Raw genomic sequence first — 16,904 nt, 5'->3', positions numbered from 1 at the left:
TCCATGAATTTTACGAATGAGAATTACGAAGCGCGTGCAGGACAAATTAGTATAGAGTTTGCGCTTTTGCTTCCCGAATGTTTCGGAGCGAGCCCGCTTTTCTACCTGCATTTCAGAGAATTTGGCAACACATAAAATAAGAATTTTCCTGCTACGCTATAAATCTCGTTCTCGTTTTAGGTTTACGTAAAATTCGTTTCCATTTTTTAAAGGAGAGAAAATGCTTTTTATATGCGCCTTTTTAATAACCTATCATGTTAAGCTTTTTTTGTTAAACATAAAGTCAAAGCGAAACGTTCGTTTACTAAAATTGAATTCTCAGTACTATTTAATTATAAATATCATATTTTTGATTGCAGATTTAAATCGAATTATTCCCCAATGGGAGAGTCATAATTTATGTTCTGCCCAATGCAGAATAATAAATAGGTAAGTGGAATAATAATTGCAAACAGTTTAGCATTTTCAAAAATAAAAGTCTTTTTGCGTTCATTTTGGCTGACATTTGTGTGTATGCAATAGGATGAAGGTATCCTGTGTTTTTACCATACGTGTACCAATATGAGAGGATCTGAATAAATTCCAGACTCACTCCCTCTTGACCTGCCATAGGGTCTACCCCAATAACATCTTATCACGTCATTTGTGTGGAATAAATAAACGAAGGCTCCCGTCGGGTTTGTGGAATGAGTGCGATATTTATAACCTGAGCTATTTGTTATCGTTTAAATACCAATTACAGAAGTTAAAACAACAATGAAAACATTTCATATTTCGCGGGTTTATAATATAAATCTTTTCCATCGTTTAAAGGAAAAAACTAGACTTCGCCTTTAATGTAAAAATATGAAAGACATGTTACTTTGAAATCGTGCCAAAGCTTGAGTGGCATTCACTTAAAGCTTATTTGTTACATCCTCAGGGAAATAAAGACTAATAAAACGCATAAAGAAACGTGACATCTTTTCTTCTTGATACCTACAGAGTTTTGCTTTTCTGTAACTTTTTAATTTTTTCCTTTTCCAGTAACGCGCTTTGCTTTTAAGGGAAATGGGAAAAGGAATGGAAATTCACGTCTAGAAACATTTAGTGAGCCACAATGCCCTTCCATTTTGTTTAGTACACATTTTACCTAGAAACACATTTAGCCTTGAGGACAGCGAAATTTATATACTACGTCGCATAATTAATGATTCTCAAGAGCTTTTGAATAACATAGTATAGAGAGCTCTAATAATTATTAAAAAAAAAAAAACATGAAGTAAATTTAGTTTTTATAAGCGACGTGTACGTAAAGTAGGTTGCAGCAAAATTGTTACACAATTCAAGATAGAAGTTTTCCTCATAGAATACTTCCCATACAGTTAGTTATAATATTTTTTGCAATATACATTATACATATCTGTCGATGTCATAAACTTATTCAAGAGATAGCCACGTTGAATTGGTGCATATCTTGGCATATTTTTACATTTACAACTTCAATTAGTTCAATTTTACTTAAAACAATAATTTTGAGATATTCGATATACACTCTTTAATTTAAAAATTCTAAATCGCTCGAGAGAATGTTGGAATCTGTCCGTCGTATGTTCATCTATAGAAACTTTACGTGTTTTATATTTTGGTATTGTTCCCTCTTTGTTGATATCTCGTGCTGCTTTTTATTGTTGGACTTCTTTCTTTGAAATCGTTTCGCTACATTATTTTACTACTAGAATTTTTCTTCAGCTGTTACTATGATTTCGTCCTTACATTGATTTTCATTGTTAGAATTTCTTTTTCTTGGAAAGCTAGCTTTTGTCCTCGTGATGTTATTGTTTTCCTGAATGTGGAAATTTTTCAAACTTTCAATTCCATCACAGTAGGGTGCACCCTAGGAACATACTATCAAGGGGATCGTATGGTGACAGATCTCTTTCCATCATCGATCTGGGATGGACATTGTTGGGAAAAGTACTTGAAATCAGAAACGTCCATAATAGACAGTTAATCAGCAAGAACAATTTTAGAGAAATTACTACTGAATAAATATAGGATAGACGTCAAAATGTATACTAACTTGATATGATAAGGGTAGAAAACTTTAGTTGGGATTACATGGATAGTTTTAGATTAGATAGTTTAGATTAGATTTACATATACCGTGGATTTAGTTTAGTAGTATCAAAATGAAGAATGCTGAATATAGTTTTAAATATTTATTGATCGATACAACGATGAGTACGAAGGTGTCGGAGTCGTTGTCCACACAACCGCAGCGTAAATAAATTTCGAGGATTCTAATAAGGCTCTCGGTTTCACGTATTTTCTCGGTTTGTCGGTCTTTTCTACTCTGTTAATATATACTGATTTGTTTTACACGGTTCACTGCTGTTTACAGAACCGGAGGAATTTCCACGTCTATTTCCATGTCTATTTCCATGTCTATTTCCATGTCTATTTTCACGATTATTTCCATGACACTGATGGCTGTCCAACAGAAGTTCTGCATCTCAACAAATTGTGCACCGTCATTGCATTGTATTTTCAGTTTCACAAAGAACAATCGATATCATGAATAGGTACGAAATAAATTAAACGTAGCTAAGGACAGAGGCTAAAACAATCGCGAGGTAAGTTCGTTGTCGAGACTGGTACTGAGATGAGGAAGAATGTGATAATAATAAGTCAGCTTGTAGCAGAAAAAGATGCCATGTAATAAGACAATATTCAGATTCTTCGCAATTTTTTGAATCTGCATTTGTATGTTTTCGTAAGATTATTCTTGCGTGTATGTATCGCAATATTGTATAGTTTTAGACTTATTATCTGAGATATTTTACGATTATTGTTGTTCCATGCGAAATTCATGAGCTATTTCACGCTTGGTTGCGAAAATAACCTGTCTAGTTTACGACTGGCAAAGAAGATTCGATAAACTGAATATTGAATGTAATTTAAAGTTTCGGAGTAATAAATTTTAAACTATACTACACTAGAGATATTTAAATCAAAAGTAAAACGTACTGTTAGAAGTTTACGATAAAAGAAACTACAGTACAAGTTGAATTCAATCTTTTTTTCATCATGCTAGAAAACTAAATCGACAGGACGTAGCAGCTGATCCCAACGATAAAGCTAGTTTTCGGTGACTGGTACGTTTTTCTCTTATCGAGAAATTTATTAGCATTGACTGACGGTAGAAAATCAATATCAATGTCCACTTAAGCTATCAAGCGACCTATCCCACGAAGAAAAGTACTTTCACGTGTGAATTCTCGATTTGCAATTTTGTCCTTCTTATTTTCTTAAATATTTTCTACGGAACAATCTAGAAAGAAAGGAAAAGGAAGTATAAATATAAAGAAGGTATAAATATTTTCTAGAAAATTTAAGTATCTTTCAATGAAGACCATCCCTCGATGGGCTTCGTGGCACTTCAAATTTAATACCGTTTCTCACACTAACACAATGAACCATGTACCACGGAGAAACTTGAACAAATTCGCAATCAGTTACACCTGACTTCCTTGTACACCCGCTGTCCTTCTCTAATTTCCATGTCTGTGATAGAATTCCCAAGACCGAAGTACATAAGAACGTCTTTAGGCGAAAATCTGGGTCGAATGGAAATTTTCTCTTGACAAATTCCATTTATTCACCGCTTTATCCTTTCGAATTCAACTTTGATAAAGTTTTAGAATGGCTGACGCAGACGATCCATTTGCTACGTAGTTCCGGTGTTGATCGTTAATGACTATCAGATCTTCCGACCAACGAGACTAGTCCTCGAAAATAGAGAAGCTTCTGCGGAAAGCCTACCAAATCCTTAATTTTCTGCTTCATCCCTTTCATCTTACCGGTCGTAAATCAGTTTGGGATGACACGAAATATTCCGTCGTCACTAATGCATTTAATCATGAGGAATTGAGGGAAAGGCTTCAGGATTACGGACAAATTGCATCTTGTTGCATTTATATTGGCACTGCTTTTTAAGGGGAAGCTTTTTTAAAGACACATTTAAATATTTGTATAATCTTCCGTTTGTATATTTCATATTATTTCTTATAAACTTATAAAATATTAAAATTTCATATATCTGTCATATAAATTTCGTTAATTATTGGTGTACCATTAGCCGCGAGAAGGCATCATGGATCATAATCGACAGATAGTAAGCACTATTCACATACGATACACAGGATACAGATTATCCTGACACTGAATTTATCCATTCCTTGTTCATGTACTATTACATGATCGCAGAGATAATTAGGAGAACGTTTGGTAAATAGATAGTCAATGACTTATGGAATGTAAGAAGAATGTGGAAAAAAAAAATGGGAAAAGACAACTAGGTTGTATAAATTGCAGCACCCTGATTCGGTTCCGTCGGAAAGACCAGATCGCCCAGCTTGAACTCGTCTTTTATCTCATATCGGCCGATCTCCTTTTTCAGCTTATCCACAAATTGAGAAACCTTGTTTTTCGTTGTGATGGCCACTATGCAACCACCCCACCTATGTAAAATCAAATTACACGATCGTGTCATTTTATTAATCTCACCATGTATTTTACAATATGTGCGATGAAATTGATGTAAAATGAAATTGCAACGTGAAACTCGTTCTCAATAATCAACGAATTTGTACGTCAAAATATTGTCAATAACATTGGATGTTCCATAATTTGCGCTCGGGTTGCGTGCCATCGCGTTGTTAAAGTAATTTCTTTGAAACACACTACGTTGGCAAACACACCCATGAATCGATTTTTTTTATCGAGGTGTATATTCGACACCGTAAGTTTATGTCATTTCATCAAAAGTTAATGTCATCAAGACCTTATATCCTTTTTTTCTTAAAAAAGAATTTAAAAAAAATATTAGGAAAAGAAGTTTGATGTAGATAAAATGCACGCGAAAGAGAATTTGCTTTTATTCTGCACAAAAATGTAATAGTCTTTTAAAGTCATTTAAGTGCTCTCCGATATAGAGAAATTCATTAGATTTTCATTGCAAAACGATTAACCCATTCTTCCGAGTCGGTTTCTGGACTCATTTTCTTTTATTTGATTGCGTTCCCATTTCAATTGGCAAAAGTGTGGTTATCGTGGATGGAACTCGTGGGTTATAATGAAGTTCATAACTGATAGAGTTTTAAGGTGTGCCACGAACTTTTAATGGTCATCACTCAGTTAAAAAATCGAACAAGCAGGAACGGAGAATATTAAATAAAAGAACCCCAAAATTGGTACTAAAATTATGAAGTTTCAATGAAAATTCAATATCTATTTATAGATCCACAATCTCTTCAATTTAAAGTCATGAAAAATAATTCTCGACTCCTATCTGATGTTATCCGAGCTCATAAATTCGACATGTAACTTTGAACTGTCTTCTTGGTTTCATTTTCTTTGATCATCCAATTTAACCGCCATGAATAGTACATATAAGACGTATCGTATCTACCATTCTATATGCTAAAATTTCATTTACAACTGGTACACATGACGCGACTGTTATCCGAGTTCAAAGTTCCTCTTACCCAGCTCCCGTGAGTCTTGCTCCGAATGCATCGCATGCCATAGCTTTGTCGACGAGCGAGTCAACGTTGGGATGGCTGCACTCGTATAGTTTGCGCAGGCTGGCGTGGCTGTTGGACATTAGGTTGCCTAACTGTCGTAGCTTCTCGTCTTCTGTAATGGCACTTTCCTCACTGATACGCTGGAATTTGACCACTCTGGCTGCCTCTAAAATGCGTACGAAATCATATGGTGGTTCAATTGATTGAAATTTAATAATCGTGCCAATAATGAATACAAATGGATGATAGTCCAGATGATAGATAGGCTGTGCATGTGTATTCGTAGTCGAGAGTACACGTTACTAGAGCGTGTTATATTGTGTGCTTCGTGAGCACAAGTTGTTTAGGGAAACATAATGAGACTGGTGTGTCGTATCGGCATTGCTTCCATTATTATATTCGCGGTGAACGTATGAAATTCACTCGTTCGAAATATCACGATAAAGAGCAACGCCATTATTCATACGAGAGTAACGAGCGACGTAACGAATCTAATTCCAGTGGAAATACCCTGGAATTTTCATGAAAATTTTCTACTGGAAGCAAGACGACTTAATTTTTGACTTAATTTTAGTCATTCAATTTAGTACGGTACGATGTTTCATGATATTTGGTTTTGTTTTTGATTGTGCTTTCTATCTGTTTGTTTGTTGGCATTCAAAAAGAAATTTGCCCCTCAGCTAGCGACAGCTAACGTTGATCGTTGGATGAACGAAATCTGTGGGCAAAAAATCTGGACGGATACTGGACAAAAGGTTTTCCGCGTGGTTTTCGTTGGGTTTCCAGGCCAATAAATTCTATGGCTTGAGCCGAATACGGTTGGTTGCAAATAAATGGCGGTCACAATCGATAAACTGTCGTGAAAATTTATCGCTTCAGCAAGAAATGCATACGAGTGATACTGTTTCTCCCAGCTGGACTAAAAATTTTTTGATCCCTTGGTAAGCACAAGCAGTGTAATCTCACTGTTTGCTGTTTGTTTGTTTTCACTAACTTCGCAAAAACTAAAGGCTGACAGAGTTTTCTAGATTTGAGCGAGATCTAATATTTGAAACTCTTTCATCATTTATGAGCAATGTTAAATTATTTCCTCGATAAATAAGCGGAATTTGCATGTATGAATTATTCCGCTGAAAATGCAGTTGAAATTAAGCGAGAATTTTCCTAAGAAATATTATGGTATAAATAAGGCGTTGTTTGCCAAGAGAAAGTTCTTTTGGAATCTTTTCAAACTAATAAATATGAGTTTCATCAGGAAGCGGAAAGGAAAAATATTCTATATATTTTCTAACCAGCACGCAACAATTTTATCATAGACTTTGTCACCTTGATACACATGGAGGGCACGCTGCTTCAGTTTAAAAGGTTGCGCATCGCCAAAGGATTGCACCAACGATATTTCTCGGAGCCTCTCGTTTGTCGTGTCGAGGTTCTTGCTGATCTAGAAAAGCAACGTATATAGCTATCAATACTGAACTAAAAAATCGCTGATTTGAAAAATATTTGTTTTAACCGTCATAAAAAGTTTAATGAATTTTAAAAGAATAAGAAGCAATCGATATGATATCTTATGTCTACTATATTTTTTTTTAGCGCCGGTAAAGTTGTTCTAATGGCATAACGTTTAAACATCGATTCGATATTATCATTATCTCTGTTATGTCAATTGCATACCTCGTTCAAAGTATATGGCTCTTCTTGGAGGTCGGTTGTTACAACAGAGACCATTTCATCTTCACTCATACCAAGACTTTCTTGGACATCGATTAATCTTTGTACACGTTCCCAAGGTTTGTTCCGTTTCTTTGCTATCATCTATAAAACGTATGTGATAGCTTTGCTTAGAAGAAAGTCAGATCTCTCAAAATTTTTTAAGTAGAAATATCAGAAACTTTTTCACAAACTGAGAGAGAGAGAGAGAGAGAGAGAGAGAGAGAGAGAGAGAGAGAGAGATACATAAAGGATTAATATAAAAATATAAAAACAATTTAGACTGTTCTTGTAATTTTGATATTATCACTGACGAAAAGACAAGTCACGCGTAGCACATCGCTTGAAGTTGCTTAACAATTATAAATCTTGATTGAGACGAAATCTTATTAATTCCTTTGAAACTATGTTCGAACGAATCTTCGAGTGTTTATTGTCATCCGAAATCAATAAATATATCAAGCGAATGCATTTTCAAATGCCTCTGTATTCCCTCTATAATCATTCATTATTACCACTGTATTAATTACTTTATTTTTAACATCAAAATATTGATTATTTCTATAGCATTCAATTCGTGGTAATTTAATCAGTTTCGTCATTAATTAATAACATGTAAATCTGTCTGTTTCAACAAAGCGATAATTAATCATTATTCAAATCCACAACTGTAGATGGCACGTTACCTGCGCTGCCAATCGACATTCCGCAACTCTTAGATTATAATCCGTTGTGGAGGCTTTGTTGTGACAAGCCTGACTGTGCGCTATTACGAACACTGCGGTTTTCGGTAACGTGACGTCGGTACCACGCAAGGGGTTGAACTCGATTAGCATTGCAGAACCTTCGTGGGTATTAATAGGTATTAGTATAAATATATTCATAGCTGTAAATTACACAATAACAATCAAGCTATCAACGATTTCCTCTGGAAATGAAGAAACAGTTACCTGCCTTTCCGAGGAACGCGATCGCTTGATCCATTCCGCCACCCTGAGTGCCGATATATCTCTCAGCGCTGGCGCTGATGGTAGCCAACTCGCGTTTCGGCAATTGGTACTGTAATAGAAACGATTTTGTTGTTTGAAAGTCGTTATGTTGTTTTTAATTCGCACCCATTGCACGAAGAACACGAAAGTAAATATCTCTGAACTTTGAAAATATTTCCTAAACCAGTGCTACTTAATCATTGTCCGTACTGGTAGGTATTAGGCTTAGGTATTGGGTTTTTAATAACAACCGTCTATCTTAAAAAGGAGAATTGTGTTTCGGAAGGAAACGGTTAACAACAATCGCTAAACGACTAGCCTATAGCCCTACCGCAAGTGTCTATCTCCTACTCTGCTTTAATGTATGTGACATCGTTAGATTGCCGAGATTGCCCTCAGCTCTGCCCGCGGGCATCGGCGGGTGCCCGCGTGAAAGCCTGTTGAACTGCACTGCGGCCTAAATACACCTTGTAATTGCGGAAATGACAGAGAAATCCAGGACTGTTTCGACTGAAAGAGCAAACTTGTCCTATTCTTGCCGGTTGAAATTTACACGGCGGATCGCTAATTAAGTTTGCTTTCACCTTTAAGATAAGATCCACGAGTATCCAGGAAAATAAAAAAGAATAATATCATGGAAATATCAAGATAAATAATAATACAGAGATTTTCGTGTTTGATTCTACTTTTTTACGAGTTTCTATCGTCTGGGTAATCGACGCTGAAACAGAGGACGAATCGAATCTGTAGTTGTCAGTGGCACTTTCAATTTCCAACCATTCAAAGGAGAACCTTTTTTCAGTGATGAAAGAACGAAACGAAATTCCTTTCATTGAACGAACTTTTCAACACTGTGAAATTTTTTTTTTGCGGACTTTTTTATAGTCGCTATTACAGTTATCATACGTATATGGTGAAACACGTACGGGAGAAATCAAAGGAATTCCGTATAAAAACTACTCAATTTTCTAAATCCTCTTTGACGGAAATCAAAGCGTATTCGATTTATTGGCAACGCAGAGCCCTAGCAATTCAGTTTGCTCACATTCGCAATATCTACCGGCGGTATCGGCAATATCGTTCAAATATGATGGTATGTATTAGGGAATCGATTTCGTAGCGCAGAGTTCTAGTAGTCATATGTAAAACAATCCGTAAATATGACATGCGTTTGTGGCAACGGAAGCGCGGGTAATGGGCCAGAAGATACCAGACATTCTTGAGACATTCCTTTCGGAGACACTGCACGCATAATCTTGGAGGTCAGTGAGCGCCTCGCGCTCATGACTTCGTTGAAAGAGACATTAGGGTCCAGAGAAGTTTTCTCATCGATCTTGCAAGTCTGGAGACATAGAGGAAGGATGAGCAAGTAGGAAAGAGAAAGACTAAGGGAAAAGAATGATGTTGCCTCTTGGCAACGAGGGAGTAGAACAATGAGATTTTACTTATCTCTTGTACGAAGGCGGACCGAAATGTCCTCTTTTTCCACCATGTCTATAAGCAAAACCATTGCAGCGACAACGCGTCGGGATAACTTTGCGCGCATGTATACGTGATTTAATCATAACGAACCGGCTGCATCCGGAACGTGACACTGATACCCCGTGCAGCCTGTTAATCACGTAGCTTTACAAATTGCGATTCTCGGCCTCGAAGCACTCAGGCTCAACGTTCTTTACTTTTTCGCTAAACATCCCTCGCTCTGAAGGCTTTTCCTTTTGTCATATTTATATTTCATGGGTATTTTTTCCTGTACTATATAAATATTTATTATTTGTTTCGCCTCTTACTTACTTTTGATGCATTCCAGAATTAAAGAATTTGTTAATATAAATCTTTTCTATAAATCGTCTATTATCTGCATTTTGCATTTTCGGATGTGAAACATCGATTATAATTGTTCCTCTTCTCTACGTAAATTTCATACACGAGCTATCCCTAGAGACGTGTAATTATCGTCTGTTTCATATCAACGTTTGAATTGTTCTAACAAGAATGCAGATTAGATATTTATGTATAACAAACATGGTTTATATTCTCGTTATGTCCACACAATTTCGTGTTAGCTAACAAGTGTTTATTAATTCTGAATGCAGACTATAAAACGTTAAGTAAATCATCTCCTACATCTATCGTGTTGTTTACTTTTGGATCAGATAAAAATTTTACACGGATATTTCCGATATAAAGCGAAACAGATTGTCTACCTCTATAAATCTTTCATAAAGGATATTTTGGATGCATGATATTGAACGCAACTTAGGTCATCCTAAAAGTGGATTACTCCACTGTGAGATGTGAGAAATATTTTTAGCATTTTCTAAATTGATATCAACGTCAGGATTAAATTTAGAAGAACAAAATTATTCGAAGAATTATTATTATGGACGACGATGAAAATGTTGATAGCATTGTTCTTTAGTTAAGGTTATTACGTAATTAACCAGAGTCTTGAATTATTTGTACAGATAAATGAGAATTTTAGTAGTGATGTATGCTATAGTTAGTAGAAAAAATATACAAAACTTTCGAAATATATTCTCCAGTATTGGAATAAAATTGTTATGAAAGCAATAATACGTTTTGTCTATTATTGCGCTAAGTATTATTGGAAAGAATCGATAGGATAAGCTTGAGATATAACTTTTTCCTACAAATTCCGCCAAAATCTTTTCCAGCCATTTCATTTCGAAACTTACTTAGAATATACTCTTCTTTACAAAGTTTCAACGATGTTCGTTCCAATTTATACAAGTTAAACATACTTTCATTGTACCTACATTACAAATATATTTTTAACTTTTTAGTGGTTCTCGTTCGAATGAAATAAGAGAACGTAATTTGTAAATATATAGAAATATCACACAAAAATTGGAATAGCTGAAAAGAGCACTCACCTGGCTTATATGCACAGTCACAAGAACAGCGGCAGAAACTAGCGCGCTAGAGCTCGAGAGCCCTGAATTAGGAGGAATGTTACCCCAAACTGCAGCCAAGATTCCCGAAGGTGCACATTCCTCTGGGATCACTTCAAGAGCTCCTTTCACACCGCAGAGGAAATATTTGTACCAGTCTGGACCACTGCCGGCGTCCTTGATGCAAACACTACGCAGAAAATGTGAATTTATTTCTCTTCTCACAGTTATCTTATAGCTTCACCCATTTCTAAGGTATTTTCTTCTTTGGATAAATTAGATAAAAAAATGCTGCAGTATAAAAAACATGGAAAGTTTTTTTTACAAAATCAATATTAAAAAATTTATATCGGAAACCTTACAGATAACAAATGAAATATATTTAAAACATTGTTGTTTAATAATATTTCGTGCTAGATTTTTTAATGTTAATTTTACTGTAATAATTCTCTACTGCAGGATGAAATACGTTTAGATATTTTCCCGGTGCTTTTTACTGCTACTTTTGCACTGCCAAATTTTACATTTATTTTTTTCGCGAGGATTAGTTCCTTTTACAGCAATGTTTGCAAATCTCACGGATTTCTGCATACATATTTCCATGACATATTCATAAGGGTTGAAAAAGATAATAAAGGATAACAAAATCTGCACCATAAAAATGAGAGAATTTCTCAGCTTCATGTTATTATCCTCTTTTTGTTTAAATTACGACGAACTTCATCTTTTTCCTTTGGCTCGGAAAACCGTGGTTATTATATGCGAAAGGTGCTTTTCCTGGATGCTTAACGGTGACACAAAGATTAATCAAAGACTACAACAAGTTGCGGTCGGTTGCTTCCTTTTTCTAAATCTCATTACATACATTCAAATTTCATGTCATTACAGTGAAATATACGACGTTGCGTTAACAGAAAAGATATTTTCTCCTGTTACGAACCGCAGAAACAATTTCCACGAATGATTTATGTTCTTTAATTCGCGTAGAAGTATGTTTTTATGTCAACACAATTTTGTAACCATTCTTAAGTTATAATAACTAATATTTTATTTTATAATGATCGTAAAACAAATTGTGCTCTTATGCGACTTAGAAGACCTAAAATTTAAAATATCGGCCCCATCGTTGATGAGTTACAAGGACTTCAATTTGCTCAAACAATTGTATTTTCACGGGTAATACAGAGAAACAACTACAGATAACCGGCAACAATTCCTACATATGTAATACATAACAGCCTTGAACCCTTTCGACCGTTTTATGGAACTCGTCATATTTCACAAATATTTCCCTCTTGATATTTACGGATGCAAACATATATATCGCTCACCGCTTTTTAGAAATAAATTGCTAAGAGAAATAAAATGCTAAGAGATGTTTCTGACAATTTTTACATTTTAACCTTGTGTATAAAATGTTTGGTTTCATTTACCAAGCACTTTCATTATTGTAAATACAAAAATAAAGATACGACCTTAATATTCTACAAAGTCATGATTTTCGTTCAAGAGAGTCGAATAAAACTGGAAATTTTATTCGGGTATCGCTTTACGATTCATCCATTTGTGCATTTCTGGTCTTTCACCGTTCGTTCCAATAGCACCTTGGCGGTCCACCGAATCTATTCCGATCGTATTCCGTTTAATAATTTCGCTGTTCGATCAGCGATCGAAGACATGTCCTGCGAGCTTGTCTAACCGTCGCGATTATCCGGAAACATCTTCGAGGGCAGCGGAGATTTTCAATTGACGGTCGCTAAACACGATGCAGCTAATGAAATTACGTGGTCGGCTTTATCGTCCTACCTTTCATTTTATTGCGGCCTCTTTAATCCAACGTAGCCACGTTCTCTACCTTTCCGGCAAATTAGTTTCACGTCCGACCGAATGCCATTTATTTTTGTCCTCGCGAGAAATACCCCGCGGAAATTTCTTACGATGAAATTCCATTCTGAAGCTGTGTACGGAATTTTGTATTACACCGTGGCAAGTATTCATTCGGCAATTCGCAAAGCAATAGCGGAATGAGAGTGCGTAATTGATATTTCGATCTGTGCTTAGAATAATTTGAAATTTTTTTTTGTTACTCCGGTAATGTTTCTAACTCTTAGTTTATAAAATCGTGATACCAGACACAGTAATCGATTTGAGTGAACATTTTGTCAGAAGTCGGTGTTTCTTTTATGTATATCCCCACTTAAAGTATTCTTTACGTGTTCACATTAAGTAGGAAACTCAGGGGGAAAAGCGGTAAATTTGCAACTCGACCCTAAATCGTGTTTCCGGAAGCGGAATATATAGCAAAACACTTCAATTACTTACAGCCTTGAAAGCTTGCGATATAATAAGTTTGTCTTTCGTAGTAGAGAATCGCGATATTTCTTGCTAATGGATCCATGTGTATACAAATTGCACTTTGAGATTACACGTTGCGATATATCAGGTTGTTCGCTTGCAGTAAAAATAGAAAATACAGGGAAACTCAAGAAACTTGCGTCACTTATTACAATATTCTAAGTAAAATAAGATAGACCTTCAAAACTTTTATGGTACATAAGATTTTTTTAGACTTTCAATTGAAATTTCTTTTGATGGATACATCACGATCTTTACTCACCTAACGTCTTTGAAATTGCACTGGAAATATTTGTATTTCGGGTCTATATTTGTAAGACGAATGTCATTGCCCTTCGAGAGTGCTACAGCAACGAGTATATCTTGTTCAATGGCCATCGGGCAAACAGCATATCCACAGTAATCGATGTGTTCGCCAATTAAATTAACTCTACGGCAGATGATCAAAATAACCGCAATTACTTGGAGAAATGGAAGTTCGATATCTCTGCAATTATCTATTGAAACGACAGAGAAAATAACTTTGCTTCGCCATTAATACATTGCTTACAACGTATATTTTACAATTTGCAGATAATTTCATCTTAATTAACATATAAATTATTGATTGTAAAATTACAAAATTTACCTTCCCGGAACTCTGACGAAAAACGAAGGTTTGACATTGTACGTCGACTGAAAATGATCAGTCAAAATATTCAGTCTGTTCGATAGTTTCTCATCTGGTTGCAAAATGGGAACTCGTTCTTCCGATTCCACGCTGCATTCCCTACTCGTATTGTGCGACATGTCTGAAACAAATTCATAGAATGATTTCACAATATGAACTATATATGGAACGACGCACACGTGTTTGCTAAAAAGTGTTTCGTTTCCGGTGAAGTTTCATTGCTTTGTTGCCGAGAGACGCTGGAGGAAAACTGGGAATAGGAGTTTTATGATCGCAGCAAAAAAGTCGATTTGTCGACTACTCGATCGAGCATCGGTCGTATGAACAAATCCGAAATTTCATGTGAAAATTTCTACCGAAACGGATTGCATCCTGAACAATATCATCACGGATGAAAATGGTGAACGAGGTCACTCCGCCATTAATGTAATTACGCTGTCGCAGAAGATGGCGAGCTCGTTGTGCTGCTCTATCTGTCCTCCTAAGCTGTGAAAACATGACACCAAAAGCCATCATAATCCGTTGGCGAAGGTTTATTTTATCGAGGTTAAATTACGTAAACATTTGGAAAATTCAACGTGATCTATCAGTTTCAAACATAAAGTGGATATTTGGATCCTTCATACATATTCATAATTTTCCGTACATTATGTCGAAATATTGAAGAAACATGTAAATTTGTTAAAAATGATGTTCATAATTTCTTTCTATTGCCAACTACAAGCTATGGAGGAGAACAATTTATTTATAATTTAATCATCCACGTACTCGGTTAACAATAACTACGTTCCCAACTTACTAGAGCAAAGTAATCGTTACTGCAGAAGCATTTTAGAAGCATAAACGTATGCAAACATCTCCGTGTCTCTTCTTTATCGAACAGAAATTACAAAATGCATTCAATTTTTAAACCACTCTGTTCTGTCAATCTATTTAATGAATCGACTTTAAAATTTATATAGCTTATTTTTAATATCCACTTTCCGTATGAGTTGTCCGATTTGATAACATTGAAACTCACTATACGATGTTCTACGTCAATTGAATGACTAACTGCTAATGCTTACAGTTTTTGCACAAAACATTTGTTGGAATATTTTTGTGATTCTATTTCGGTACATTATTGTAATCAATGTTTCATAATTTCTACAAAAATTATCCGATTTACTTAAAATTTTATACATATCCATGAGAAAATTGATAAAATTAAATTACCTAAATTATCGTGTCCTGCATAGCAAGCTTCAATGTTTTCCTAATTGCATATGGCGTGGCACCAGATATCGAAGGAAGTCTAAAAGATCGAGTCACGAGAGTTCGATATATTTAACCTGTTCGAACATCAAGGGATCTGATCGACGCAAGCACAGTACTACGTCAAAAGTTAAATGATAAATTTAAAGCGAACGATCGACAGGATTCGGCTTGCTTCGTGTGTTTTCGTGTAGCGTAAGATCAGCGTTATTGCATGTGTGACGTTATTCAGTTATCTACGTTTCAAATCTATGAATAGTACAGTAAAAGATTGTATGTACGATATTTTACGAAGCAGCTGATACGTGTGGCGATCTAGCGATAAATTAATTAATTGATACTTCAACGCGTAATGTAAGTAGTGCACTTTTCTCTGAGAGGTTTACAGAAATTTGCTTTATATTTTAATGTACGCCATCTCCACCACTTTTTTGAAGTGCTTGGTGAAACAGAGTTTCCGCGCTACGTACTTATCATAACCAATTTCGTTGGTATATCAATGTTTATTCACAGCAGTAAAATATTCCTGATTCAAGCCATCTTTTATATTTAATCCGCAGCCAATATGCAAGAGATTTATTATTAATTCTCAGTAAATCTTGTTATTAATTAATATGATGCTACTAAAATTTCTGTGATATTTATGTTCGACGACAAAATTATTGAATATGAATCTAATGAATCTATAATTGATCTTCATTATCGGTTTAACTTTGATTAACCGTAGGACGTTGATAGTAGTTTTCGCTTATTCTACGAAAGGCACCACTATCCAGTATCTAGTGCGTTGACCGAAACACATAGCATTATAAAATAATTCATTATTCCGCGTAGATGTAATATGTAACGTTGGCAAAATAATTATTATATGCTGATTTAAAAATCACCCGATGTATTTTTTTCAGTGTTTGCATTAAGAAAAGATTTATGAGCGTATGTATGTATCTGTAGATATCATACATATGGTTCTACGTATTTGTAAATGATATAGTGCCGGTCGCTGCTGCATCAGCTTTTCGTAGAATGATGTAAGCAGAATGGTACAATATGTTCTTATAACAGAATTCCAAATGAAAATACCGATATGAATGGGAATAATAAAACACACGTACCTGTTATTATACCCACTGTTTTAGTTTCCAAAACGGCAATTTGTCATGTATCGTAGTGGCTTAATCGTTGGTTGATTAAGGTACAAAGTGTTGCCGTAAGTGTCGCCACTAGCATGTGACCACAGGCACTACCACGATCATGTGACCACAAATAACTGTACGTGGTGCATGGTGTCATGGCGGGTAATTCAAATCTGTTTTTAAATCGAATACTGTAATACTATGGTATACTATTAGTACTATTAGATTTTCGAAACAAAAGCTGCTCATCAACATAATTGTTAGAGTTATAGATTAATAGTAGTTCACTGGTTTATGTAACATTAAAAGTT

General features: G+C 35.3%; 1 protein-coding gene and 1 long non-coding RNA gene across 5 annotated transcripts; one reads left to right on the top strand and one right to left on the bottom strand.

Moving 5' to 3' along the window:
• Positions 1-4,007: 4,007 nt before the first annotated feature.
• On the bottom strand, positions 4,008-16,678 carry LOC126871182 (N-acetylgalactosamine kinase). 4 transcript variants are annotated; one of them, XM_050629703.1, is made up of 10 exons: positions 16,573-16,678; positions 14,165-14,327; positions 13,799-13,966; positions 11,164-11,371; positions 8,228-8,336; positions 7,964-8,163; positions 7,242-7,382; positions 6,894-7,008; positions 5,529-5,733; positions 4,008-4,502 (listed from the first exon to the last, which is right to left on the bottom strand). In XM_050629703.1, the coding sequence occupies exons 2-10, from the start codon at positions 14,323-14,325 to the stop codon at positions 4,337-4,339; spliced, it is 1,473 nt and encodes a 490-aa protein (XP_050485660.1). In that variant the 5' UTR covers positions 14,326-14,327; positions 16,573-16,678; the 3' UTR covers positions 4,008-4,336. The 4 variants fall into 4 exon arrangements, with proteins under 4 accessions (XP_050485660.1, XP_050485650.1, XP_050485633.1 ...); XM_050629693.1 differs by lacking the exon at positions 16,573-16,678 and adding an exon at positions 15,422-15,580; XM_050629676.1 differs by lacking the exon at positions 16,573-16,678 and adding an exon at positions 14,563-14,734.
• On the top strand, positions 15,667-16,678 carry LOC126871197 (uncharacterized). Its single transcript, XR_007691556.1, has 3 exons — positions 15,667-15,814; positions 16,366-16,488; positions 16,597-16,678. It is a non-coding gene; the product is annotated as an uncharacterized LOC126871197 (long non-coding RNA).
• Positions 16,679-16,904: the final 226 nt, after the last annotated feature.

Source organism: Bombus huntii, chromosome 1, assembly GCF_024542735.1.
Source record: "Bombus huntii isolate Logan2020A chromosome 1, iyBomHunt1.1, whole genome shotgun sequence".
NCBI lineage: Eukaryota > Metazoa > Arthropoda > Insecta > Hymenoptera > Apidae > Bombus > Bombus huntii.
Note: the sequence above shows the minus strand (reverse complement) of the source record. Positions and strands in the feature narration are given on the sequence as shown.

What these genes read in the sequence shown, in the direction of transcription:
- LOC126871182 (XM_050629676.1), bottom strand. Translation starts at nt 14,722, where the DNA reads ATGATGGCTTTTGGTGTCATGTTTTCACAGCTTAGGAGGACAGATAGA. An exon ending in TCAGGATGCAATCCGTTTCG is followed by an intron (nt 14,328 to 14,562) that starts GTAGAAATTTTC and finishes AATTTGTTTCAG; the next exon opens with ACATGTCGCACAATACGAGT. An exon ending in TTCGTCAGAGTTCCGGGAAG is followed by an intron (nt 13,967 to 14,164) that starts GTAAATTTTGTA and finishes CATCTGCCGTAG; the next exon opens with AGTTAATTTAATTGGCGAAC.